The sequence below is a fragment of the Nicotiana tabacum genome, chromosome 19 (assembly GCF_000715075.1).
Source record: "Nicotiana tabacum cultivar K326 chromosome 19, ASM71507v2, whole genome shotgun sequence".
Taxonomy (NCBI): Eukaryota; Viridiplantae; Streptophyta; class Magnoliopsida; order Solanales; family Solanaceae; genus Nicotiana; species Nicotiana tabacum.
Window position 1 is genome coordinate 148,397,321 of NC_134098.1, and position 27,172 is coordinate 148,424,492.

Here is a 27,172-nt window from a genome sequence, read left to right on the forward strand (position 1 = left end):
TTTGCATAAGTAGTAATCATAAACTAGAGGCCCATTGCAGTCGTCTTCGGCAATGGTCCAAACCATTGTGTTAGTCCCTTACTGTAATCAATGGCAAAGCTCAATCTGACCATGCTTTAAAGTTACAAGTATTCAGTGCCATAGGTTTTCTATATATCCAGAATACAGAGAGCATAATATAGAGAGGACAAGAAGGGACAAAACGGCCCAGATTGAAGGATCAATACAAGTGGGCATCTTTAATATCCATGCACAATTATTGGGCATGTGCCTAAGGGCTACGAGTTAGATTCTTGATAAGGTTATTCACAAAATTGGTGTTTTGTGTAGGTATAGCATAAAACGTCAAATGCAGGGTACTAAACTTGAAGAAATAACATTAGTTTTTTTTCCCCCAAACAAGGAATTGTAGATAACTTAAATCATACACGTAGGCTTAAATCTTAATGCATACAAAAGAGGGAAAACTGAAGACAAAAACTTAATTAATTATTACTAAAAGTTATGATTCCCCAAAGATTTTAGTACATGGCTCAATCTCTTTCCCTAAAACATGCAAGAATTTCTATCTTTTTCTTTCGATGCAAGAATTTCTATGGAATAATGGGAAACTGTGTCGAATTACAACATGGCTCAAAATTGAGCTCATAATATAGAATTGACCACATGAAGGACTATGCATAAACTGATGTACAGAGCAATAGAGCTTCTAGCTTATTACTAGACTTAAAATTTATAATGTGCAACTTCAACCAATCAACCATGCCTTAATCTCAAATATGTAACTTCAAAAGTACATCAATTCAATCCTTCTGAAAGCTATGCCAACAAGGGTTCTGCCACGGGCATTGGATGTGAAGGTCTGAAGTTTGTAAAACATGTAACTATGACGCCAACTAATGCAGCAACTCCCAGAATGAATCCCAATGAAAATCGTGTAACTGTGAAACAACGATATGCTGGATTGATTACATGATGCTGGTGTTACACCTGCATTAAGGTGAATAGTTTTATGTCAAGATTTAAATTTCATTCACAATAGTAAAGAAGAATAAAGTACTAGAGTATATGTTAATGTAGGCGTTTAAAGAGAAGGAAAGAGATAACTTACTCTAGTATGACTCTAGATGTACAGCATTACACCACACAATAAACGTGTAATGATCCATCAACAAAAGCAGATCCCTCAACTTGTTTATCAACTAGCTCACTTTCCATGCCTACTGAAGTTACCTGTTAACAACAAGCCAAACAATAGCACCGTGATTAGATTGTCAAATGGAACAGTAAATTTTTGGAACCTGACCCTCTCTTGGTTTCCTTAACTTGATATTCAAGATTAAATTGAGGTCACAATGATTGAACGGCAGCTTACCATCATGAAGGCATTGGCAATTCGTTCATCGGTAGGGAGAGTACTACAGCACCACAAAATAGGCAAAGGAGGCCTCCTACTGAAAAGAATTCCTTCAACTTGTGACTGCTCCATTTGAGCTCCTACATGCAACTGGAATAATCGTTCAGAATATGTAAAGAAAGATGAGGGAAAATGGACACGAGATGCAGAACAATCCCATAGAGAAAGAGCACCTGGAGCATGACTGATGCAATGAAGCTGCACAAATAGATGATGTCGGGAACCTATTTAAGAAATAGCTGAGACTGATTAGAGCTAGTTTTTGGAGGATATAAAAGTTATTCGTTAACTCAATTGCAAATCATTACCAAAGCCTTGGAAGATTGGCTCATGTGTAGATCATTGATTACATAGAGAGCAAGAAACACCTGAGATAACAATGACAAATGTAAAACTCAAGACGGGCAATACAAACTAGTAAGTACTGCATATTTGAAGGATCGAAAACTTGTAACTGAAAGAAGCTGACCATAAAACTTGACCGCGCAAAGCGCGGATATATTCTCTAGTTAACACATAAATGCATATGCAGAAACAGTTGCAACTATGTCATATACCCGTCCAAGAACTACTATGGCGAACAGTCTCCTGAGCTACTTGCTTCACCCTGCATGCATAAGCAGTACTATCAGAAACAGATCCAAATACTGCTTCCTCGTTAATTTAGGGCATTTGATCCCTTTAAATCCATAAGCTTACTAAGTATAGGTAGAGGTGACAAAATGGGTAAAAGAAAACAGTTATTCACCCATATTACCCATAAAAAAATGGGTTGGATAATGAACTTTTTAAAAATGGGTTGAATATGGATAAGAATCATATTATCCACTTAGAAAATGGTTAATCAAATGAATAACTAATGTGTTTAACTTTTACATTTGTAAAACCTCAAATTGGGGGTTTCTCAAGTTTGGGAGACTAGGAATTTCCCATAAATAATCATATTCAAGAAGCCATTTTTATCCGTCTCAAATATGGTTCGGGTCGGATAATTTATTCATTTTTTGAATTACCCGTTTTCGACCCACGAATATCCGCCCCGCCCCGCCCGTTTGCCACCCCTAAATATTGGTAACAAACCTAGGCTCTTTAGTTCCAAGATGAAATATAATTGCAAAGCAGAATCCGATCAAAACTACGATAATCGCCAACAAGTGTTACTGCAAATGTAAATGGTTAATTACATTAAAGCAAAGCAAAGCGCGATGACCCAAATAGAAGAGCACTCCATGTATTTACATACCTGCTTCTTGATTTCAATTCCTGATGTATCATTGTTGAAGATATGATCAAAAAGCCAATCGAATATACGATTAGGCTAGCAACCTTCCCTAATTATTGGTTCAAGAAAATAGACAAGAGTAAAACTGTTTGTTTGTCCAGTATTAGAGCATATTTACAGGTAAGACAAGTTAAATCATGGAATAATGTAACGGAGTATAAAAACCATTGCAAAGGCATTGCGGCAGCTGACACATGCCACTCTACTTGTTGGATTCAGAGTAATGCCATTTACCATTGCCCTACAACAAATTAAGGCCACAATTTTTATTCCTTCTTCACACATTCAGAAAATGAATTTTGAAACATAAGATCAGAATGACAAGTATCAAGGATAAGGTTATTCAGTGATGGGAAAATACAAAACAATTATCATTTCAGCTAAAGAATAGAAAGATGTTTTATTAGACAAAATTAGATATGAAAATCACTTGCAAATGAGAATAGATGAGTCCGAGTCGTGGGGATGGAATCCTCTTAGTAGGGAGTGCTAAAATGCCCGATAGTGGGCCTTGATCTACGGGCAGAACCCAGATTAGTTGGACTAGTACGTTCCAAAGGGATGGTTTGGAAAACAAAAAAATAGCAAAACAAAGAAAGAATTGCCTAAACTAGGTACAGAAAGATGTTAATACAAACCAAGATATAGAAAGAAAGACGGTTTTAATGAATGAAATAAACAAGAAGAAATTAAGCCAGATTTGTAAACATGTGTATGCAAACCTTGGAGGCATTCCAATACTGGTCAAATAGAGCAAGAGGTAAGTGTACCAATAGGTGGATGTTATGTCATTATGGAATTTGCATGCAACTAACAATTCAACTTCTGGAAAATCTGCAGCCTGTTTTTATGCTACCATAAAGTCTTAAAATGACATTAAAATTGGTTTAACAACCTTGGAGTTCTTTGCTGTTTGTAAAGATATGCAGAAGTTCTTGCCGGTGTCATAAACGACATATCAATCTATTTGACATGGACAAGATCCTCAATCAGAAGCTACATTAATAAATAAAGTATCATACACCTTCAATTAAGAATTATATTCCTTCCAGATAATTGAAATAATTCCTTTTAAATTATTGCTTGCTTATTCAAGTTTTCCTGTTTAGTCATCAGCAAATATCCAGTACAGGTAAGAAGCCAATAATTAATGCGAATGTGACATCACCTTATAGTCCAAGTCTTATTTTAGTGGTTTTGTTTTTCTTCTGTTCTACGGAAGATAAGTTTCTTCAAATTATAATATAGTGTCTTAGTTCAAGAAGTGAAATCACCAATAAAAACGTACACTATTTATTCTGTTAGACTCGAGACTACTGTGGCATAACTGTTAATGAAATGAAATCAGGATTCAAATTCAGCGGAGGCAACAAACAAGAAGAAGAAAAGACTAAGTGATTTTTTTCATTCGACTATGTTGGTCTGCGATAACAAGTACTTGATAGTTGATAGACTAATCGATATGTTCTCCAATGGATTCGAATTATAAAAATAATAATAATAATAAAATCTATATTTCGCAGTGAGAGACAACATTGTTTTCAAATGTGTTGCACGATTCCCTTTCCACCACTACTGCAACTTTATGGTTATCTTCATGTATCTTTTTTAGTACCCGAAGCGGTAGCAAGATGTGAAATTAGGTCCTAATTATGTTAACGGACTTCCTGCAAAATTATTACTCAAGTGTTTGGCAACTAAAACGCAAATCCTAACTGCCTAATCGTAAGTTAAAAAACTCAACTCCTAAAAAATATCTAGATTCCGTTGTGAGAAAAAGGCTATTGACTACTGACTTCTAAAGCCATATTTCTTGTTTGACAAAAATTGCTTAAAAAGAAAGTTCTACCAGAACATAAAAAATTACGTTTTGGGGTATCCTCATTTGTGAACATGATCTAAGTCGCTATCCAGTATCCGCTTGTTTGGATTGTTGTTACGTATCGTTTCATAATGTATCGTATTGTATTGTACTATATTATTTGATGAATACAACAGTTGGATAGATTGTATCGTTTGCCGTCGTTTCATGATGCCATGATTTTTTTTTTCTCTTCAAAACACAAGGAAATGCGGGCAGGGTAGAGCTCGACAGAGGGTTCGAGAATAGGGTAGGGTCCTGTCCTTAAGATTCAGATAAGAAAAGAGCTTCCATGCCAAATTAAAACTCATCTTTCTTCCTCAACACGAGGCTTGTAGACTCGTGACGCAACACGACCAAACGACTTAATATTTCAGGTTCACAGGAAGATTCTGGACAGGACGCTTTCTCGAGCCTTTTTCCCTCATCCCTTTTGGTTTGGGGACGACAAGTACTTCGTCTCGAGTAGGACACCGGTGATCTCTACATTCACCTATGTAATTTCGAAATCTGCTTTCAAGGTAGATGAAGACATAGACCCACAGTGTGAAAGAGGTAAGAGAGTGCCCACCAGAGGAAGAGTACTTCTAGGCTTTCGAGGAATTGGAATTATTGAAAAAGCTCTTTATACTGGAATTGAATCCTACACATAAGAGCATTCCGAATGCTAAAAAGTATGATGCGAGAGTGTCACGTACGTTTCCTTTGAGAAGGGTGTATTACCACCACCTATCAACTTTACGAAGATTCCATTGGATTCCGGAAGCTCGTAGCATTGGTCCGGCACAATTCCCAAACTTAAGAAGCTGGGGGCGTGCCCGCCGGCCCCTGACCTGCCTCCGATCAGGCCCATTACTTCTTCTTGATTTCGATGATTTGCCTGCAGGATTTGATCATTCAATTGACTCCTTGCTGCCAGTCCAAGCAGGGGTTTCGGTCGGTTGCCCCAGTTATACACTCCCTTCATTCTACGAACCCTTGTTGATTCTGAACTTCGTTCGCGAAGGAACCAGACTTTTGAGAGGAGAGTGGAATTTTGTACATAGGGGTAAAATTCAGAGATCTATGAAGGAACGCCAAAAGCGAAGGCAACTCTCTAGGTCCCTAATGACGCTGAGGTGCGAAAGTGAAACTAAAACAGGAAACTTCCTTTTCTTTTTTTTTTTACTTTTAAGTAAGTAAGACCATGTCCTCTTCCCTTTCGACATCAAGATAATTGACGAAGGTGGTGCTTTGAACATTTTCGCGAATACTTTCAAAAAAGGCTGCATTGCATAAGTATAAAAAGATGCCAGAGCCACTCATCTGAGCCAGCGGATTAGGTTTAACTAGAAGGTCTTCCCATTAAATTCTAACGAATAGCTTTGTAGATGATCCTTCTAGAAGAGGGGGATTCTAACAACCTTTCTAGTTATTTCGTTCTCTATTTTTATATAATAGGATCCTCCCCTGCACTGTTAGAACAGTCTGGTCTGTAACAACACAACCTGAAAGGAAGTCATTCCTAATAGGAAGTTTCTAGCCGTCTTTCTTGAGCAGGTAGTATGGCCCCTCTGACTTCCAGCTATGTGATGTGCGACTCCCGCGAAGCGAATGAAGGGAGCATCCGGGTTATTTTATTTTTTTTGATTGTCTTCATCCCGAACGTCCCATTACTGATGGGGAAATCTGTTCGGAATGGGCGCAACACTTTATTCTTTTCTACCGCTCTTTGTTTACTTCTAGCCTTCCCGAACTCCTACACGGGCAGAGTCAGATCTTGGAGTAAGCTCTTTTATGTGGTGTTTCATCCATTTTAGGTTCTATTAATTTTATAACAACTATCTTCAACATGCGAGGACCCAGAATGACTATGCATAGATAGTGATGCCCACCTGCAGAGCGTAGTCCTCCATGCAGCCTTGAAGTAGACAATTTCTCGAGTCTGATCTTATCCCTAAAGCCTTTTTGCAAAAGGAGTAGGTGCAGTGGGAATTTTAAAGATTTCCTGGGGGGAAAATAGATATGTCTCCTACGTTACCCATAATATGTAGAAGTATCGACGTAATTTCATAGAGTCAATTCCACGCGTCTAACCAAAAAATCCTTTTTTCTTCCAACTTTTCGATCTTCCCATTCATTCCCTGTGTGCCCTTCTACAATACAAAGAATAAACTTGCAATATTATTAAAAAAAGATATGATACAGAGTATACAAAAAGAGTGGAGTAAAGGATAAAATTTGATTATTTAATAATAAGGAGGGCAAGATGAGAGAAAAAAATAAGGTAACGATGCCACCACACCAAATCCGCCGTTCCATAAAGTGATACTTTTCGTCGTTATATAACGACGGATTTATACGATACAGTAAAATTTAAATAACAATCAAAACAAACATTGTATTTAAAGTAACAACACAATACAATACAATACAATACAATAGGTAACAACCATCCAAACAAGTTAGTGTTCTATAAACTAGAAGTCATTTTTAATGTTTATATATTGTTTTAAAATTTATGTAACCAATAAGCTATTCCGGGTAATCGAGATGTACCTCTTAACCATTGTAATTCAATAGAGGTTAAAAAAACTATCATATGATATTGTCTCCAAAATAGTTGTTTCTAGGAAAGCATGCATTAGTGAATAGTTCATTGTATTCTAATATCCTTTGGCTTATTAATTGAGATTTCGTTAAAGTTGAATTATCTAGCATATCAAGGAAGTTAAATTTGCTTCCTAAAATTGTAAGAACTCAAGCTCAAACTCAAATGCTTGAGGACATAGAGTAAAGTAGTAAAGCAGTCTAGCAGAGATGAATCTGAGGATACTTGATCAATTATTATTTCCCTTTAGAAGCCTACTTTATTCTCTATATTGACGAGAACAAATATAAGAAAGATATCGCCTAATAAATCTACAACATATATATGTTACTACTTTAATTAAAATACATTGCCAACTTTTACCCTGTCATGTTAATTCATCTGTTATAGCAGGTAACCTGTCTTATTTTTAAGATTACATATTTCATATTTTAAGGAGGTTTACATGTAAATATCTTTTTGAATGATCTGATTGTATACAGTCAAAATCGTGCTTATCCGATTTTGTATGGTTAACCAAGACCGGGGTGGCAAACCGAGGTTTAATTCCAAGTTATATTGGATCGTTGCATGAATAAATATTGCCTAGATCGTGATTCAGGGATCGATCGAGATCGAGACCAGCTAAGTTTGAGACCGAGAAGGATAGGGATCTAGCGAGATCAAAGGAAGCCTGCTAATTCGAATAACGGAAAGCCGAGGAATCAGTGACCGGGCGAGGATTGTGGCGTAGATCTCGGCATATATCAAGTCAAGACCGGCCGATCAGCCAATCAGAAGATTTCCTTCTATATTTAGAATTGTACCATATGTAGAAATCCTCTACTATATAAAGGGGGTTCCAATCATTTTGTAAGGGGACACACATAACAAAGCAATATATCACGTTTTCTCTCTTAAGCTATCTTATTCAGTTGTTCAGTTCTTGCTTTTCAATAATATACCCAGTTGGTTCGAGGGCGACCTATCTCGAGGACCTAAGTTGCGCGTTACATTGGTTTGCTTCATTTTACAGCTAATTTCTAACTTCAATTCTTATATTTCTCAGTTTGTGCCAAATGAAATCAGATATCCTTAAAACCACTTACAAATTTAATTGTTATCCGATTTTAAGGGTAAACATTTTGGCGCCCACCGTGGGGCTAAGGATAATAGTGATTGCCTGGTGCTAATTTTCATAACACACACTGCTTTACACTTGTTCTTGTAAGCATTTTTGATTCCAGGATCAGCATGTCGAACTCTCAAGCAATACCCACACACATCGACAATGGTCTTGGTTTTCATGGCAAAAACGACAACGTAGCCGCCCCAGGAAACAAAGTGCCTCCAGTTGATCTCGAGGGAGTACCAGTTGCAGAACCCATCGACTTTAGTTTCCATGTTGCCCTGAATGCAAATCTGGGCGTCGACCCCGAAAATAGCATCCGCAGAGACGTTAGATCAGCCGGTCAGAATGCATAGGGCGGCGAAGAAGGAGGAATCAGCCTTCGAATAATATTCAAAATGATGCAGGCTCAACAAGTTACAATAGCACAACTCCAAAATCAGAACCACACATCGAGTAGGGTCGAACCCGAGCCATCACAGAAGTCATTCACAGGGCCGAACCAGTGCCGGGGAGGTCAAATGTGAATGAGTCAGAGACCGACCCCGCTATCTTGAAAATGTTCGAGGAGCTGACAAAGGGAATTGAATCGGGGGAGAGGAAGATTGAAGTGAATGACAAAAAAGTGGAAACATATAACTCCCGAGTTGATCAAATTCCGGGGCACCACCGATTTTGAAGGGTTTTGATTCAAAGAAGTTGGTACAAAATCCCTTCCCCCCGAGCTCGGCTCCTAAACCATTCCGAAGAAATTCCGCATGCCAGAAATTCCCAAGTATAGTAGAACTACCGACCCCAGCGAGCATGTCACTTCTTACACATGTGCAATAAAGGGGAACGATCTAGAGGATGATGGGATCGAACCCGTACTGTTGAAGAAATTCGGAGAAACTTTATCAAAGGGGGCGATGATATGGCACCATAATTTGCCACCTAACTCCATTGATTCTTTTTTCATGCTCGCAGATTCATTCGTCAAAGCACACGCCGCAGCAATAAAGGTCGAGACTAGAAAGTCGGACCTCTTCAAAGTAAGACAAAAATACAACGAGATGGTCAGAGAGTTTGTATCCAGGTTCCAAATGGAGCGTATGGATATGACCTCGGTCGCTGACGATTGGGCCGTTCAGGCTTTCACTCAAGGCCTAAACGTACGAAGTTCGGTAGCCTCACAATAGTTTAAGCAGAACTTGATTAAATATCCAGCTATAACCTGGCCGATGTGTATAATTGGTACCAGTCAAAGATTAGAGTCGAGGATGACCAGTTGGGGACTCCTTTCGAGTCCGTTTATCCAAACAGGACCATCGATAGAGTTAAAAGGGATATTGACCGGGAACCACGGTCAAACAGAGATCGATATCAGCCATACGGTGGAGATCGGAGAAACAACAGGCTTGGACGTAACCCCGTTCGAATTGATAGAATAAATGATCGAGGACATAGCTCTTGAGGGATCATGATTAAGAGCGGTTTCGATAGAAATGTCGAACCCAAAGAAGTACCCCGACTATTAGAATACAACTTCAACATTGATGCATCAGTTATTGTATCGGCCATTGGGCGCATCAAAGACACCAGGTTGCCCCGACCTCTGCAGACTAATCCGGCCCAGAGAAATCCTAATCAAATGTGCAAATAACGTGGCACCCATGTTCGTAGAATAGAAGATTGCAGATAACTGAGGGATGAGGTAGCCGTTTGTTCAACGAAGGGCATCTTCGAGAATTCTTAAGCGATCGGGCTAAAAACCACTTCAAGAACAGAGATTCAAACAGACAGAATGAGCAAGAAGAGACGCAACACGTGATCCATATGATTGTTGGAGGGGTCGATATTCCTCAGGGGCCTGTATTCAAATGCACCAAGGTGTCGGTCACGAGGGAAAAGAGGACTCGAGACTACGTACCGAAAGGGATCTTGTCTTTCAATAACGAAGATGCGGAGAGGATCTTACAACCCCACAAAGACGCACTAGTAATATCTGTCCTTATGAATAAAATTCAAGTTAAACGTATTTTGATTGATCCAGGTAGCTCGGCCAATATTTTTCGATCAAGGGTCGTAGAACAGCTCGGCCTACAAGATCAAATTGTGCCCGCAGCCCGAGTACTTAACGACTTCAACATGGCGAGCTAAACCACGAAAGGTGAAATTACTCTGCCAGCGAACGTGGCCGGGACCATCCAAGAAACAAAGTTCCATGTGATCGAGGGTGACATGAGGTACAATGCCCTACTTGGAAGGCCTTGGATCCATAACATGAGGGTAGTACCCTCGACCCTTCACCAATTTCTGAAGTTCCCGACATCGGAGGAAATCAAAATAGTGTACGGGGAACAACCCGCCGCCAAAAAGATATTTGCAGTCGATGAAGTGATACCGGCATCGACGCTCTCATCAATGAAGGGATCAGATTTGAAGGGAAAGCAGGAAGCCAAATAGCAACCACAGACACCGGTCTCGACCCAATTACAGAAGCAAAGGATCGACGAGGATGACGACTACTAGATCCCTCGATCCTTCATAATTCCCGATGACTCCAACGCCACCAAATCGATGGTCGAAGAGCTAGAACAAGTCACACTGGCCAAGTATCAGCCCAGACGAAAGGTATACCTGGGCACGGGGCTAACCCCCGAGCTCAGGAAAACACTTATTCATTTCCTTAAAGCTAACATGGATTGCTTTGCTTGGTTCCACCTCGATATAACAAGGATCCCACCAGAAATTACCAATCACAAACTGAGCCTGGACCCTAAATTTCGCTCGGTGAAGCAAAAAAGAAGGCCCTAGTCCGAGGTCAAACATGCCTTCATCAAATACGAGGTAACTAAACTTCTCAAAATAGGATCTATTCGGGAAGTAAAGTATCCCGAATGGTTAGCAAACGTAGTGGTAGTCCCTAAGAAGGGAAACAAACTTAGAATGTGTGTAGATTATAAAGACCTGAATAAAGCATTCCCCAAGGATTCTTTTCCTTTTCCTAATATCGATCGTATGATCGATGCCATGGCTGGCCATGAGACTCTCAGTTTTCTCGATGCTTACTCCGGGTACATCTAAATACAGATGAACCCGGAGGATCAAGAAAAGACCTCATTTATCACTAAGTACGGTACCTACTGTTATAACGTAATGCCATTCGATCTAAAAAATGCTGGTGCAACTTATCAACGCCTAGTAAACCGAATGTTCGAAGAACAAATAGGAAAATCAATGGAAGTTTATATTGATGACATGTTAGTTAATTCCCTGCGAGCAGAGGGCCATTTAAAGCATTTGCAGGAGACTTTCGATATACTGAGGAAGTATAATATGAAGCTCAACCCCGAAAAGTGTACATTCGGGGTTGGCTCTGACAAATTTCTTGGTTTCATGATGTCCAATCGGGGAATCGAGATCAACCCCGATAAAATCAAAGCTATCGAGGATATCACGGTAGTGGATAATGTAAAGGTTGTGCAGAGGCTGACGGGGCGAATAGCTGCCCTAGGACGATTCATTTCGAGATCCTCAGATAGGAGCCACCGATTCTTCTCGCTGCTTAAGAAGAAGAGCAATTTTGCATGGACTCCGGAATGCCAGCAGGCCTTGGAGGAACTAAAGCGGTATTTATCGAGCCCGCCGTTGCTTCACACCCCGAAAGTGGACGAACAACTTTACCTGTACTTGGCAGTCTCAGAGATGGCGGTAAATGGAGTCCTGGTCTGAGAAGAACAAGGTACACAATTCTCTATCTATTATGTTAGTCGGACCTTAGGTGAGGCCGAAACTAGATATCCACACTTAGAAAAATTAGCGCTTGCTTTAATAAGAGTCTCTAGGAAACTAAAACCATATTTCCAATATCATCCAATATGTGTTGTAACAACTTATCCTCTTCGAAATATTTTGCACAAACCCGAGCTTTAAGGTCGATTGGCCAAATTGGTCATAGAAATCAGCAGGTACGATATTGAGTATCGACCCCGAACCGCCATCAAGTCTCAAATCTTGGCGGACTTCGTGGCTAACTTTATGCCGGATCTCGTACCTGAGGTTGAAAAAGAACTACTGATAAAATCGGGTACATCTTCGGGAGTCTGGACCCTCTTTACGGACGGTGCTTCGAATGCGAAGGGGTCCGGATTAGGCATCGTACTAAAATCACCCATAGGTAATGTAGTTAGACAATCTATCAGAACTACAAAATTGACTAACAATGAGGCTGAGTATGAGGCCATGATTGCAGGTTTCGAACTAGCTAGAAGCTTGGGGGCGGAGATCATAGAGGCTAAGTGTGATTCCCTCCTCATGGTAAACCAAGTTAACGAGACTTTTGAAGTCCGAGAAGACCGAATGCATAGGTACCTGGATAAACTACATGTGACTCTACATCGATTTAGGGAATGGATCTTGCAACATGTACCTCGAGAACAGAACAGCGAGGCCGACGCTCTTGCAGACTTAGGTTCATCGGTTGGAGACGACGAACTCAACTCGGGGACTATTGTACAACTCATGAGATCGGTAATCAAAGAAGGTCACGCCGAGATAAACTCCACAAGTTTAACCTGGGATTGGAGAAACAAGTACATAGAGTACTTAAAGAATGGGAAACTTCCATCAGATCCAAAGGAGTCGAGAGCTCTGCGCACAAAAGCAGCACAGTTCACTTTGTCCGAAGACGGAACGTTGTTTAGAAATACGTTCGATGGATCGTTGGCAATATGTTTGGGACCGGGAGATACCGACTACATCCTACGGGAAGTTCTCGAGGGAACTTGTGGAAATCATTTAGGTACCGAATCACTGGTCCACAAAGTAATCAGAGTAGGGTACTATTGGACCGATATGGAGAAGGATGCAAGGGAGTTCGTTCAAAAATGCGACAAATGCCAAAGGCATGCGCCCATGATTCATCAACCCGGGGAACTACTCCACTCAGTCCTGTCCCCATGGCCCTTCATGAAATGGGTAATATACATCGTTGGCCCTCTCCCGTCGACCCCAGGTAAAGTTCAATTTATTTTATTTATGACTGATTATTTCTCTAAATGGGTTGATGTCCTCCGAAATTGTATGTGATAATGGAAAATAATTCAGCGGCAGTAAAGTAACTAAATTTCTCGAAGATCACAAGATCAAAAGGATCCTATCAACACCTTATCATCCCAGCGAGAACGGACAAGCCGAATCGACCAACAAAACCATCATCCAAAATCTTAAGAAGAGATTGGCCGACACCAAAGGGAAATGGAGAGAAATACTACCCGATGTTCTATGTGCATGCCGCACAATATCGAAATCCAGCACCGGAGCAATACCATTATCGTTAGTTTATGGCGCCTAAGCTCTAATCCCGGTCGATGTCGGAGAATCTACCATCAAGTTTTGATATGCAACAGAGGAGTCGAATAACGAGACCATGAACACGAGCCTAGAATTGTTGGATGAAAGACGCGAAGCCGCTCTCGTCCGATTGGCCGCTCAAAAACAGCGGATCGAAAGGTACTACAATCGAAGAGCCAATATTCAACATTTTAACATCGGGGACTTGGTGATAAGAAAAGTCACCCTCAACACCCGAAATCCGAATGAAGGGAAACTGGGTCCGAACTGGGAATGACCGTACCAGGTTCTCAAAATCATCGGAAAAGGAACCTACAAGCTCGGCATGATGAATGGCGAATAACTGCCGAGCAATTGGAACGTATCGCACCTAAAATGATACTACTATTAAGGTACGACCTCTTCTATTTTTCATTTATATTTTAAACTAACATTTGCAGGTGTTAAACCAAAAACAACGATGGATTCTTCGACACGAAGCCTTTAGGTCTGAAAGCACGTGTTGCACTCTTTTTTCCTTAGATCGGTTTTGTCCCAAATGGGTTTTCTGGCAAAGTTTTTAATAAGGCAACCATTGATCATGCTAACTTATAACAATTCAACAGTGTCCAAGGTTTCTTTAAAATCAACCTTGAATACTGGGGGGCATTGCCATCGCATGTCAACATTGATGCGAAGAAATTACTTCATGGCAGCAAGGTCTCGATAGGAAAAATTTGTAAGGGCCAAACGGTCAAACGAAGTATTTTTCTTTGCCGATATCTCATTCCTTAGAAATTCTTTTTCTACTTTACAATTCTATACTCTAGATCTATTATGTAAACAGGCTTAAGGGCTGACCATAACCAGAGTTCGGATAATCATCCCCACGCTCGGGGACTACCATCCGAAAAATAAATGAGATCAAATCATTAAAACTCTGATATCATAAGACCTTTTAGGCAACCCTCAATTTTTATAGGCCACGGCCACCCCACTCGGGGACTGACACTTCGGGCAAGCTCGAAGTAAAATGGAAAAATAAGCCCATGGGGCAAATCCTGAACCAAAAAGGCTATGGCTGAATTAACATGGTTCGGAGACGTCCGAATTCCGTAACAAAATAGGCCTTCGAATTCCCTCAAAAATTGGTTAAAAGGGCTACCCCCGGCAAAATCATAAAAGGCTTCGATAACATCAAGCCTCGAAAAACTCTAATGAGTACAAAATTGTTCGAACTCCCGAACAGTTCCTTATTGCATGCTAAGGCATTACAAGTTTTGCAAATGCAAATGATAAAAACTTTTTCAAGCTGAAAAGGGGAGAAAGCCATAAATAATCTTTTTACAAAGGCTATATCGACCTAATACAAAAGTCTAAGGGCTGTTTTTGCTTTGAGTTCGAGAGACCATCCTCGCTCAAATAAAAAACCTAAGGGTTACCTTACTTCGAGTTCGAGCAAGCACTCACTCGATAGTAAATCATAAGGGCTATACTAGTTCGGTTTCAATTAAATTGTCTAAATCTCGGACCTTAGAATACAACTTCATACTTTTATAAGGAAGAAAGGAAGAAAGATTTATATATATATATACACGTCAAAAAGCATTTACAAAGGCAACATGGCACGATCAAATTTCTATACAAAGACCGAAACGGTCTTAAAAGAAACACAAAAAATACTAAAAGACTTAGTCTTCTCCGGGAACAGCATCTTCTCTTTCGAGGCCTTCTCCACTTTCATATCCGCTCACACTCCCAGAATCATCATCATTAGGAAAGGACAACACTCCGGATTCAGCTTCGAGCTCCTTAGCATTCTCGATCTCGGCTGTAAGATCGAAGCCACGAGCATGGATCTCTTCAAGAGTCTCCCTTCGAGACTGGCATTTAGCATGCTCGACAATCTAGTTTGCTCGAGCCTAAGCAGCTTTGGCAACCTCCTTTGCTCGAACCTGAGCAGCTTCAGCGTCGGATTGGTAGACGGCCACCATTGCATCAGTATTAGCCGTGGCCGTTTCGACCTCCGATTTAGCCGCTGCAAGTGTAACGACCCGGCCGGTTGTATTGAGTGTATTAGCCCTGATCCCCTATTTACTTCTTCTCCCGTAGGTTTTTCTGCTTATGTGACTTGACGGGAGGTTTTGTTTTTGGTTTCGGAGTATTTTGGGACACTTAGTCCCTAAACGGAAGCTTAAGCCTTAGAATTTTGACTGTAGTCGGAACTATATGAAGACAACTCCGGAATGGAGTTCCTTCAGTTCCGTTAGTTCCGTTGGGTGATTTTGGACTTAGGAGCGTGTCCGGACTGTGAATTGGAGGTCCTTAGCTGATTTAGGCTTGAATTGGTGAAAGTCAAATTTTTGGAGATTTTGGCCGGTGGTGGACTTTTTGATATCGGGGTTGGATTCCGATTCTGGAAGTTGGAGTACGTCCATAATGTCAATTATGACTTGTGTGCAAAATTTGAGGTCAATCATACGTGATTTGATATGTTTCGGCATCGATTGTAGAAGTTTGAAGTTTCAAAGTTCATTAAGTTTGAATTGGAGGGCGATTCGTGTTTTTAGCGTTGTTTGATGTAATTTGAAGGCTCGACTAAGTTTGTATGGTATTTTAGGACTTGTAGGTATATTTGGTTGAGGTCCCGGGGGGCCTTAGGTTGATTTCGGGTGGTTAACGGATCATTTTGGAGTTAGGAGAGATTGCAGATTTCTGGTGTTCTTCAGTTTTGGTTTCCTTCTTCGCGTTCGCGAGGGGATTCTCGCGTTCGCGAAGAGGAATTGGAGGCAGGCGAGATTTTGTGCTTCGTGTTCGCAATGGAGGTCCCGCGTTCGCGAAGCACTGAGGTACTTGGTGTACGCGTTCGCGATGGAGGTCCCGCGTTCGCTTAGAGGTATTGGCCAACTGGGTCCTCAGGCCCTTTTTGCCTACACGTTCGCGACGTTGGTCCCTCGTTCGCATAGGGTCGAGCTAAGTGGTCTTCGCGTTCGCGACAAGGCCATCGCGTTTGCGATGAAGGATTTTGGACTGAAGCAATTTTGTGCTTCACGAACGTGAGGGTGTGGCCGCGTTCGCGAAGAAGGGATACCTGGGCAGTATTAAAGTTTCCAACAAACAAGGGTTAGCCATTTTTATCAAAACTTGGGTTAGAGAGCTCGGATTTGGACAAGATTTTGAGGGATTTTCAGAGACATCGATTGGGTAATGATTCTTCACTTATTTATGGTTATATCCCACTAATCTATCACTAATTTCATCTTTTAATTTCGGATTTGGGTGGAACATTTGGGAAAATTTGGGAAGAAGTTCTTCAACTAAGATTTAGGGTTTTGATTGAGATTTTGATATCGGATTTGGATAATTTTGGTACGAGTGAACTCGTGAGTGAATGGATGTTCATATTTTGTGACTTTTACCCTATTCCGAGATGTGGGCCCCGGTCAACTTTTTGGGACGGTTTTCTAATTTTTTGCTTTAGCTTTGATTTCATTAATTAGATTAATTTTGTATAGTCGTATTTATGGTATGTAATTGATTTTGGCTAGATTTGGGCCATTTAGAGTCGGATATTCGTGAAAAAGGCATTGTTACCAATTGATTGAGCTTGGTTCAAGGTAAGTGGCTTGCCTAACCTTGTGTGGGGGAAATCCCCTTAGGATTTGGTACTGTTGTGATATGTGAGCGTTGTGTACGTGAGGTGACGAGTACGTACACAGGCTATTCATTGTAAAACCCGATTTATTTTACTAAGTAGTAACCTGTTTTTCTTTTAATTTGAGTTATATAGTTTAAATGAGTATTAGTCTGTTTTTATTCTTAATTGAGCTATTCCAATATGTGTAGTTATCCTGTTTAGTCTAATATCGCATGTCTGCGTGCTTTAGCTGCTTATTTTGTCACGACCCAATTTAGGATCATGACCGGCACTTAGGAGCAAGTGCCCCTAAGTAAGCCGTACCGATATTTTATAGAAAAACGGACATCTAGAAATTTTCCTTGTCTCAAATCAACAACCAAACACCCTAATATCAATTCATACAACGATAACTTTATCAATTAACCCAAACAAATATCTTCCATTAATAGTCCATCCACTAACAGCTAGAAATACTAATTTATCTCCAACTTTGATAATAAAGAGCGATACTCAACATAAGTCTATAATAACCAAAGAATACTCATGACACTAAAGGAATGACTATGGAGCGACTCTAAGAGTTCAAAGAAAAGACCATAAAATAAATAAAATCACCGCCCACGCGAACAAGTGTGAGGCTCACCAAGAACTATCAACGTGTGCGCTCTAATTAACAAAATCCTCGCCCGCGTCAACTGCTGTCTCTGTAAAAATAATTAGCGGGGAGTGAGTCGCTAGCTTAGTGAGCAATAACACTTAACCACAACCGTTTTTATTGGGGACAAGTCAGAAAACATGCTAGTATATATTAAACAGAAAATATCATAAAAATGCCCTTTTAGAAACAATAAACAATAATCGGTCTCATCATGTTTTTCATGTAATATAAATCAATTGACAATTCGGTAATAAGCTCGGTTAATACTGTGTAATAGCAATATTCATGTTTGGGAGGTTTCAATGAATGGATCATGTAATCGGTATAAATGTGGACTTCTTCGCAAGAAGTTAAATATAACGGTAGTCCCTACTCGAGGGAAATCGGTAACGTTATGCTAGTTCTACCGTCCCACTAGCGAGGGTTGTAATGGTAATCGGTAATTACAAGGTGCACCGGGTCTAACGAACCCGCTGTTAGCTACGGGATCCTTCAAAGTCTACTCCAATTTATACTTGTCTCTGTAATCCGTATATACTCATAAGAAAATATTTTAAAACAATATAGAGCATTTCGGTTCTTATCAAATCATGTAATTCATTTCGATAACAGTAAATTCAAGAAACAGTAAAATATGTCTAGTGATAACAAGAATACTTAAAATAACGGTAATCATCTCAAATAACTATTTCGGTATCATATCGAGTAAAAGACCTGTCCCACATGCAACTCAAAATAATCGATAACATATTCATATTAAAAAATCATGTGTAAATCATGCAAGTTATAAAAATATAAATTGCGGTAAGATTACTACTCACAGTACTCGTGCCGAAATACCAAATGCTTCACCTCGAGCAATTCTTACAAATTCCTCCAATCAATCTACAATTACATAATATCGATCTCATGTTAATTTCCTTGTTTAGGCTAATTCATAGCTAATTTAGAATACCCAACCCTCGAGGTTTCATATTTGACTCTTAATTCGCCGAATTATATTTACCCACATATGAGTAATTACTAATCTATCAGCTCCAACCTATTCATATAATTTATTAATCCAATTTCATAAAGTTCTATTGATTCTTTAGGAAGAAAATTCTCAATTGCATGAATGAACTAGTGAAATTTCTATTACTCTGTAGAATCTTCCAATCATGAGAATCGAAATTAAAATCAATTAGAAGAAGAAGCTCAAGTATTACCTGTAAGACTCAATCAATGCTTAAGATTCCTCAACAGTTATAGCTATGGTTCCAACGCACTACGCCAACTTCTTTTATCTTTTCCTTGTTTCTTTCTCTGCTGGTTCGTGTTTGTTTTTTTCGTTTCCTGAAGCTTTCTGCATCGTTCCCCTTCCCCCAACCCTTTTAAACTTTTGGGCAGATATGTTTGTAATGGGCTTCGGCCCTTTTGTTTCAATTCCTAACCTTTTTCCTTTTTATTTTTATTTTATTAGTTGCTAAATGACTTATATATCCTTGTTTAAAATTATTGGATATTACATCCTCCCCACCTTATATAAATTTGGTCCCCGAATTTAATTCAATTACGTACCTATAGACTGGAATAAATGAGGATACTTGACTCGCATAGTATCTTCCACTTCCCATGTAGCTTCTTCAACTGTATGGTTTCTCCATATGACTTTCACGAACATAATTTCCTTTGACCGTAGTTTTCTTACTTGTCTATCAACAATTGTCATCGGCTCCTCCTCGTAAGACAACTTCTCATCAAGTGGTATAGTCGGTGCTTCAAGCACATGAGAGGAGTCCGATATACATTTTCTAAGCATATAGACATGAAATATTGGATGAATAGAAGACAACTCAGGAGGAAGTGCCAAACGAAAAGCCACAGCTCCCACTCGGTCTAGTATTGCATGGGGTCCTACAAATCTGGGGATCAACTTGCCTCTTTTCCTAAATCGCATCACACCTTTCATAGGAGAGACTCGTAGGAATACTTTGTCTCCAGTTGCGAACACTAAGTCTCTTCTTCTCTTATCTGCATAAGATTTTTGTCTACTTTGAGCTATAAGCAATCTCTGTCTGATCAACTGGACCTTGTCCATAGCTTCTTGTACTAAGTCGGGTCCCAATAAGTTAGTCTCACCAGCTTCAAACCATCTGATAGGAGAACGGCACCTTCTACCATACAATGCTACGTACAATGCCATTTGAATACTGGACTGGAAGCTATTGTTGTAAGCAAATTCAGCTAAAGGTAGATAAATGTCCCAACTACCTCCAAACTCAAGAATGCAAGCTCTCAACATATCCTCCAAGATCTGTATAGTACGTTCAGACTGCCCGTCTGTCTGTGGGTGAAATGCAGTACTAAGATCTACTTGTGTACCTAATGCTTCTTGAAAAGATTTCCAAAAGTGTGAGTAAATTGTGATCCTCTATCATAAATGATGGATATTGGAACTCCGTGAAGTCGTACAATTTCGTTCATAAATATATGTGCATACCTCACTCCACCATATGTAGTCTTCACTAGCAAAAAGTGTGCTGATTTCGTCAGTCGATCTACAATCACCCATACCGAGTCATAACCTCTGAGGGTTTGTGGTAGACCGGTGACAAAATCCATAGTAATTCTTTCCCATTTCCACTCTGGAATCTCAATTTGTTGTAACAGTCCTGCGGGTTGCTGATGCTCAGCCTTGACCTGCTAACAAGTCAAAAAACTAGAAACAAAGTTAGCAACATCTTTATTCATACCTTCCCACCAATAAAATTGCTATAGGTCATGATACATTTTTGTGGATCCAGGATGTATAGTCTATCTAGAGTTGTGAGATTCTTCAAGAATAGCATGTCTCAACCCATCTACATCTGCTACACATAGCCTGTCACCCATTCGAAGCACACCATTACTTTTAACAATCATATCCTTGCTTTTACCAGCTAAGGCCTCATTTTTGTATTTGCATAATCACTCATCCTCATATTGGGTGGCCTTAATGCGCTCAACTAATGAAGACTTAGCTTGAGCACAAGCCAACAATGCTTCTGAATTTCCGACACTAAATCTGATACCTGTATCTTCTAGTCTCTGAATATCTTTGGCCAAAAGTCTCTTTACAGGAGTTATATGTGCCAAACTCCCTATAGATTTTCTACTCAATGCATCAGCCACCACATTGGCTTTTCCAGGATGATATAAAATAGAACAATCATAATCTTTGAGTAGTTCCATCAACCGATGCTGCCGAAGATTCAGATCTCTCTGCTGAAAGATATACTTCAGACTTTTTTGGTCAATATAAATCTCACAAGTTTCGCCGTATAGATAATGCCTCCAAATTTTTAGAGCAAATACCACTGCAGCCATCTCAAAATCATGTGTAAGATAGTTTTGCTCGTGCTTTTTCAATTGTCTCGAAGCATAAGTTATAACGCGACTATTTTTCATGAGAACACATCCTAATCCCACCCTCGATGCGTCACAGAACACCGTAAATCCTCCGGAACCTGATGCTAAGGCTAATATTGGTGCAATTGTCAAACATGTTTTGAGTTTTTGAAAGCTATGCTCACATTCCTCCATCCATTGAAACTTTGCATTTTTTTGTGTTAGCTTAGTTAGTGGCGCTGCTATTTTTGAGAAATCCTGCACAAAACGCCTGTAATAGCCTGCTAAGCCTAAAAAGTTGCTAATCTCTGTAGGAGAAGTAGGTCTGGTCCATTTCTGCACAGCTTCGGTCTTCTTAGAATCTACCATAATTCCATCTTTGGATACAACATGCCCCAGAAATGATACTGAGTCTAGCCAAAATTCACACTTTGAGAACTTAGCATAAAGCCGATGTTCTCTCAATGTTTGCAACATGGTCCTGAGACGATTCTCGTGTTCTTCTTGGCTATGAGAATATATCAGGATATCATCAATAAATACTATGACAAATCTAGTCCATAAATGGCTTGAACACCATATTCATTAAATCCATGAATGTAGCTGGATCATTAGTCAGTCCGAAAGGCATCACAAGAAACTCATAGTGCCCGTATCGAGTTCTGAAAGCAGTCTTAGAAATATCTTCATCTTTGATTCTAAGTTGATGATAACCAGAACAAAGGTTAATCTTTGAAAAGTAGGCTGCTCCTTGTAGCTGATCAAACATGTCATCTATACGAGGCAAAGGATATTTATTGTGTATTGTTATCTTGTTCAACTGCCTGTAGTCAATGCACATTCTCAGGGATCCATCTTTCTTCTTTACGAACAGCACTGGTGCACCCCATGGTAATACACTAGGTCTGATAAAACCCTTATCTAGCAAATCCTGCAAACTATTGCTTTATCTCCCTCAACTCTGCTGGTGCCATCCGATATGGGGGTATTGATATGGGTTGTGTGTCATGTGGCAAATCAACACCAAAATCTATTTCTCGTACTCGAGGCAATCTTGGTAAATCCTCAGGAAATACACCAGAAAATTCTCTCACTACTGGTATATTTTCTATACTAACTATTTCCTTTCTTGTGTCATTTACAATAGCTAAGAGACCCAAGCAACCTTTCTTCAGAAGTCGTTGAGCTTTCATAAAAGATACAACTTTGCAAATCTCTGGAACCTGACTCCCTCTTAGAATAAAATTAGGTTCATTTGGTATCTCAAACTTAACTATCTTTGCATGACAATCGACGATAGTATAGCAAGAAGATAACCAATCCATTTCCATCAACATGTCAAAGTCAATCATATCAGGTACAATAAGGTCAGCTAGAGTATCTCTACCCTCAACCCGAATCTGACAAGCACGATACACGTATTCAGCTAATAGAGACTCCCCAACAGGAGTAGAACCTAGAAAAGGATCATTCAATAGCTCAGGTTGTCTATTAAACCTCAAAGCAAAGTATGAGGACACATAGGAGTGAATAGTTCCTGGATCAATCAATGCAAGAGCAACAAATGAACATACAGAAAGAATACCTGTGACCATAGCATTCGAGGCCTGAGCATCCTGTCTAGTAAATGCAAAAACTCTCGCTTTACATCTACCAGCATTCCCTTATCCTTGATTCACAGTAACACGATCTCTAGCACCTCGACCTCTATTTCCTGTACCTATAGCACCTGAAGTATTACGAGTAGTCTGAGTTGGGAGGTACAAGAAGTACCATTCTCCTACCTTCAGTGGATTGGCGTTAGAGGATGCCTAGTGTTTTCTGGAGGAGTGTCACCGTATTCTCCATTCTATGGGTGTAGCGGAGTCGATCGGGTTTCCTTTACTGCATTCCAACTTAGAGGAGCAGCCTATCAGTGTTGGCATGCTTATGAGTTAAGTAGTCCGGCTGAGGCAACTTCACTTATATGGACTCAGTTCTCGGACATGTTTTTGAGAGAGTATGTCCCTCAGAGCCTCAGGACGTATGGCGCGCGGAGTTTGAGTAGTTGCGCTAGGGTGCTATGACTGTATTAGAGTATGTAGTTCGCTTCAGTGACTTGGCCCGACATGTACCAGCCTTGGTTGCCACAGTTCGAGAGAGGGTTCGTCGGTTTATTAAGGGACTCCACCCAAGTATCAGGATTAGTATGGCCCGGGAGTTAGAGATGAATATTTCTTACCAGCAGGTTGTGAGTATTGCTAGGAGATTGGAGGGCATGCTTGCTCGGGATAGAGAGGAGAGGGAGGCCAAGAGGTCCCAAGAGTCTGACACTTATAGTGGTACTCGTGGCCCAGCTACAGTTCGCCAGTGGTATTCCGGCCCTATCTAGGCCCCAAGAGCTTTATTATGCACCGCCAGTATCTAGTGCACCTCCTGCACGGGGTGCTTTTAGTAGTCAGTCTAGCAGACCTGGCCTGAGCCAGTCACAGTAACCACGCTCTCCGAAAGCTTATTTTGAGTGTGGTGACACTCGCCATATAGCGAGGGATTGCCCCAAACTTAGGAGGGGTGCACCTCTACAGACTTCTCAGGCACAACGTGTTCCGCCGGGTCCTCAGGCTATGATTCCAGCACCAGTTACCGCCCTACCTACTCAGCCAGCTCGAGATGGAGGTCGGGGAGGTCGAGGTCGCCCTAGAGGGGGAGGCCAGGCCAGATATTATGCTCTTCCACCTCATACATAGGCAATTGCTTCCGACTATGTCATTACAGGTATTGTTCTGGTTTGTCATAGAGATGCGTCGGTCTTATTTAATCTAGCCTCTACATATTCCTATGTGTCCTCTTATTTTTGCCCCGTATTTGGGCGTATCTCGGGATTCCTTGAGTTCCTCTGTTTATGTGTCTACTCATGTGGGAGATTCTCTTATTGTGGACCGCATGTATTGGTCGTGTTTGATTGATCGTAGTGGTTTTGAGACCAGATTTGATTTATTATTGCTCAGTATGGTAGACTTTGATGTTATCTTGGGCATGGACTGGTTGTCGCCCCATTATGCTATTCTTGATTGTCACTCTAAGACCGTGTCGCTAGCTATGCCAGGATTACTGCGATTAGAGTGGAGAGGTACCTTAGAGTATACTCCCAGCAGAGTTATTGCATTTCTTAAAGCTCAATGAATGGTTGAGAAGGGGTGTGACGTGTATCTAGCTTATGTGAGAGATGTCAGTATTGATGCCCCTACAGTTGAGTCAGTCCCAGTAGTGAGGGACTTTCCAGATGTGTTTCCAGTTAATCTTCCGGGCATGACGCCCGATAGAGATATTGATTTTAGCATTGATTTGTTGACGGGCACTCAGCCCATCTCTATTCCTCCATATCGTATGGCTCCTCCTGAGTTGAAGGAATTGAAAGAGCAGTTATAGGAGTTGCTTGATAAGGGCTTCATTCGGCCCAGTGTACCACCTTGGGGTGCTCCTGTCTTATTTGTGAAGAAGAAGGATGGTTCTTTGCGGATGTGTATTGATTACCGCCAGTTGAACAAAGTCACAGTGAAGAACAGGTATCCATTGGCTCGTATTGGTGATTTATTTGATCAGCTACACGGTGCCAGAGTGTTTTCCAAGATTGACTTACGTTCAAGCTATCATCAGTTGAATATTCGGGAGCCAGATATCCCGAAGACTGCTTTCAGGACTCGGTATGGTCACTACGAGTTCCTTGTGATGTCATTTGGGCTGACCAACGCCCCGGCAGCATTTATGCACTTGATGCACAGTGTGTTCCAACCCTATCTTGACTCATTCGTCATTGTGTTTATTGACGACATTCTGGTGTACTCTCGGACTCGGGAGGATCATGAGAAGTACCTGAGGACTGCGCTTCAGACCTTGAGAGAAAATAAGTTATATGCGAAATTTTCAAAGTGTGAGTTTTGGCTAGACTCAGTGGCATTCTTGGGTCATGTAGTATCGAGTGATGGGATCCAGGTGGATCCGAAGAAGGTGGAAGCAGTATAGAGTTGGCCTAGACTGTCATCAGCTACGGAGATCCAGAGTTTTCTTGGTTTGGCGGGGTATTACCGCCATTTTGTAGAGGAATTCTCATCCATTGCTGCACTTATGACCAGGCTAACCCAGAAGGGTACTCCATTCAGGTGGACAGAGGAATGTGAGGAGAGCTTTCGGAAGCTCAAGACAGCTTTGACTATAGCCCCAGTATTGGTGCCTACAGCTTCGGGGTCTTATACTGTATATTGTGATGCGTCGCGGATTGGTCTTGGTGCGGTGTTGATACAGGACGGTAGGGTGATTGCCTACGCATCCAGATAGCTGAAGGTGCATGAAAAGAACTATCCTGTCCATGACCTTAAGTTAGCAGCTATTGTTCATGCCTTGAAGATTTGGCGGCACTATTTGTACGGTGTCCCTTGTGAGATTTACACCGATCACCGGAGTTTGCAGCATTTGTTCAAACAGAAGGATCTTAACTTATGTCAGCGGAGGTAGTTGGAGCTACTTAAGGACTATGATATCACCATTTTGTACCATCAGGGGAAGGCCAATGTGGTAGCCGATGCTTTGAGTCACCGGGTAGAGAGTTTGGGGAGTTTAGCATATCTACCAGCAGCAGAGAGGCCATTGGCGTTGGATGTTCAGGCCTTAGCCAACCAGTTTGTGAGATTGGATATTTCTGAGCTGGGTCGAGTATTGGCTTGTGTGGTCTCTCAGTTTTCTCTTTATGATCATATCAGGGAGCGTCAATATGATGACCCCCATCTGTTTGTCCTTAAGGACACGATTCAACACGGTGATGCTAAAGAGGTCACTATTAGGGATGATGGTGCATTGAGGATGCAGGGCAGGCTATGTGTGACCAAAGTAGATGGTTTGCGTGAGTTTATTCTCTGGGAGGCTCATAGCTCGCGGTACTCTATTCATTCGGGTGCCGCGAAGATGTACCAGGACTTGAGGCAGCATTACTAGTGGAGAAGAATGAAGAAGGGCATAGTAGAGTATGTAGCTCAGTGTCTAAATTGCCAGCAAGTAAAGTATGAGCATCAGCGGCCAGGTGGTTTACTTCAGAAGTTAGAGATTTCAGAGTGGAAATGGGAGCGGATCACTTTGGATTTCGTTGTTGGACTCCCACGGATTCAGCGGAGGTTTGATGCAGTTTGGGTGATTGTGGATAGACTTACCAAGTCAGGTCATTTCCTTCTTGTGATGACTACCTATACTTCCGAGCAACTGGCTCGAATTTATATCCGCGAGATTGTTAGGCTTCATGGCATACTGGTATCTATCATCTCTGACTGGGGTATGCAGTTTACATCATGGTTCTGGAGGGCCGTACAGCAGGAGTTGGGTACTCGGGTTGAGTTAAGCACAACATTTCACCCTTAGACGGACGGACAGTCCGAGCGCACTATTCAGATATTAGAAGATATGCTCTGTGAGTGTGAGATATATTTTGGAGGTTCTTAGGATTAGTTCTTGCAACCTGCGGAGTTTGCCTACAACAAAAGTTATCAGTCGAGCATCCAGATAGCACCATATGAGGCTCTATATGGTAGACGGTGTCGGTCTCCAGTGGGTTGGTTCGAGCCGGGCGAGGCTAGATTATTAGGTACAGACTTGGTTCAGGATACCCTGGATAAGGTGAAGGATATTCAGGATCGACTTCACACAGCCCAGTCCAGACAGAAGAGTTATGCAGATTGGAAGGTTCACGATGTTGCATTCATGGTTGGAGAGCGGGTCTTGCTCCGGGTTTCGCCTATGAAGGGCATTATGAGGTTAGGGAATAAGGGCAAGCTGAGCCCAAGGTTCATTGGTCCATTTGAGGTGTTGCGGTGAGTTGGAGAGGTTGCTTATGATCTTGCCTGGCCTCCCAGTCTAGCAAGAGTTCATCCGGTATTCCATGTTTCTATGCTCCGGAAGTATCACAGTGAT

The 27,172-nt window shown here is 41.0% G+C and overlaps 1 protein-coding gene and 1 pseudogene across 1 annotated transcript; both read right to left on the minus strand.

The window, feature by feature from the left end:
* Nucleotides 1-468: 468 nt before the first annotated feature.
* Nucleotides 469-3,546, minus strand: LOC107780897 (uncharacterized; annotated as a pseudogene).
* An 11,716-nt stretch (nucleotides 3,547-15,262) lies between these two features.
* Nucleotides 15,263-20,054, minus strand: LOC107780895 (uncharacterized). The gene is made up of 2 exons (XM_016601511.1): nucleotides 19,430-20,054; nucleotides 15,263-15,402 (listed from the first exon to the last, which is right to left on the minus strand). The coding sequence occupies exons 1-2, from the start codon at nucleotides 20,052-20,054 to the stop codon at nucleotides 15,263-15,265; spliced, it is 765 nt and encodes a 254-aa protein (XP_016456997.1).
* Between the last annotated feature and the right edge of the window lie 7,118 nt (nucleotides 20,055-27,172).

Bases quoted from the DNA above. Each gene is read 5' to 3' on its own strand.
- LOC107780895 (XM_016601511.1), bottom strand. From the start codon at position 20,054: ATGGCATTGTACGTAGCATTGTATGGTAGAAGGTGCCGTTCTCCTATC. The intron at 15,403-19,429 runs GTACGTAATTGA...TCGATCTTACAG, and splicing joins TCATTTATTCCAGTCTATAG to CCGAGATCGAGAATGCTAAG.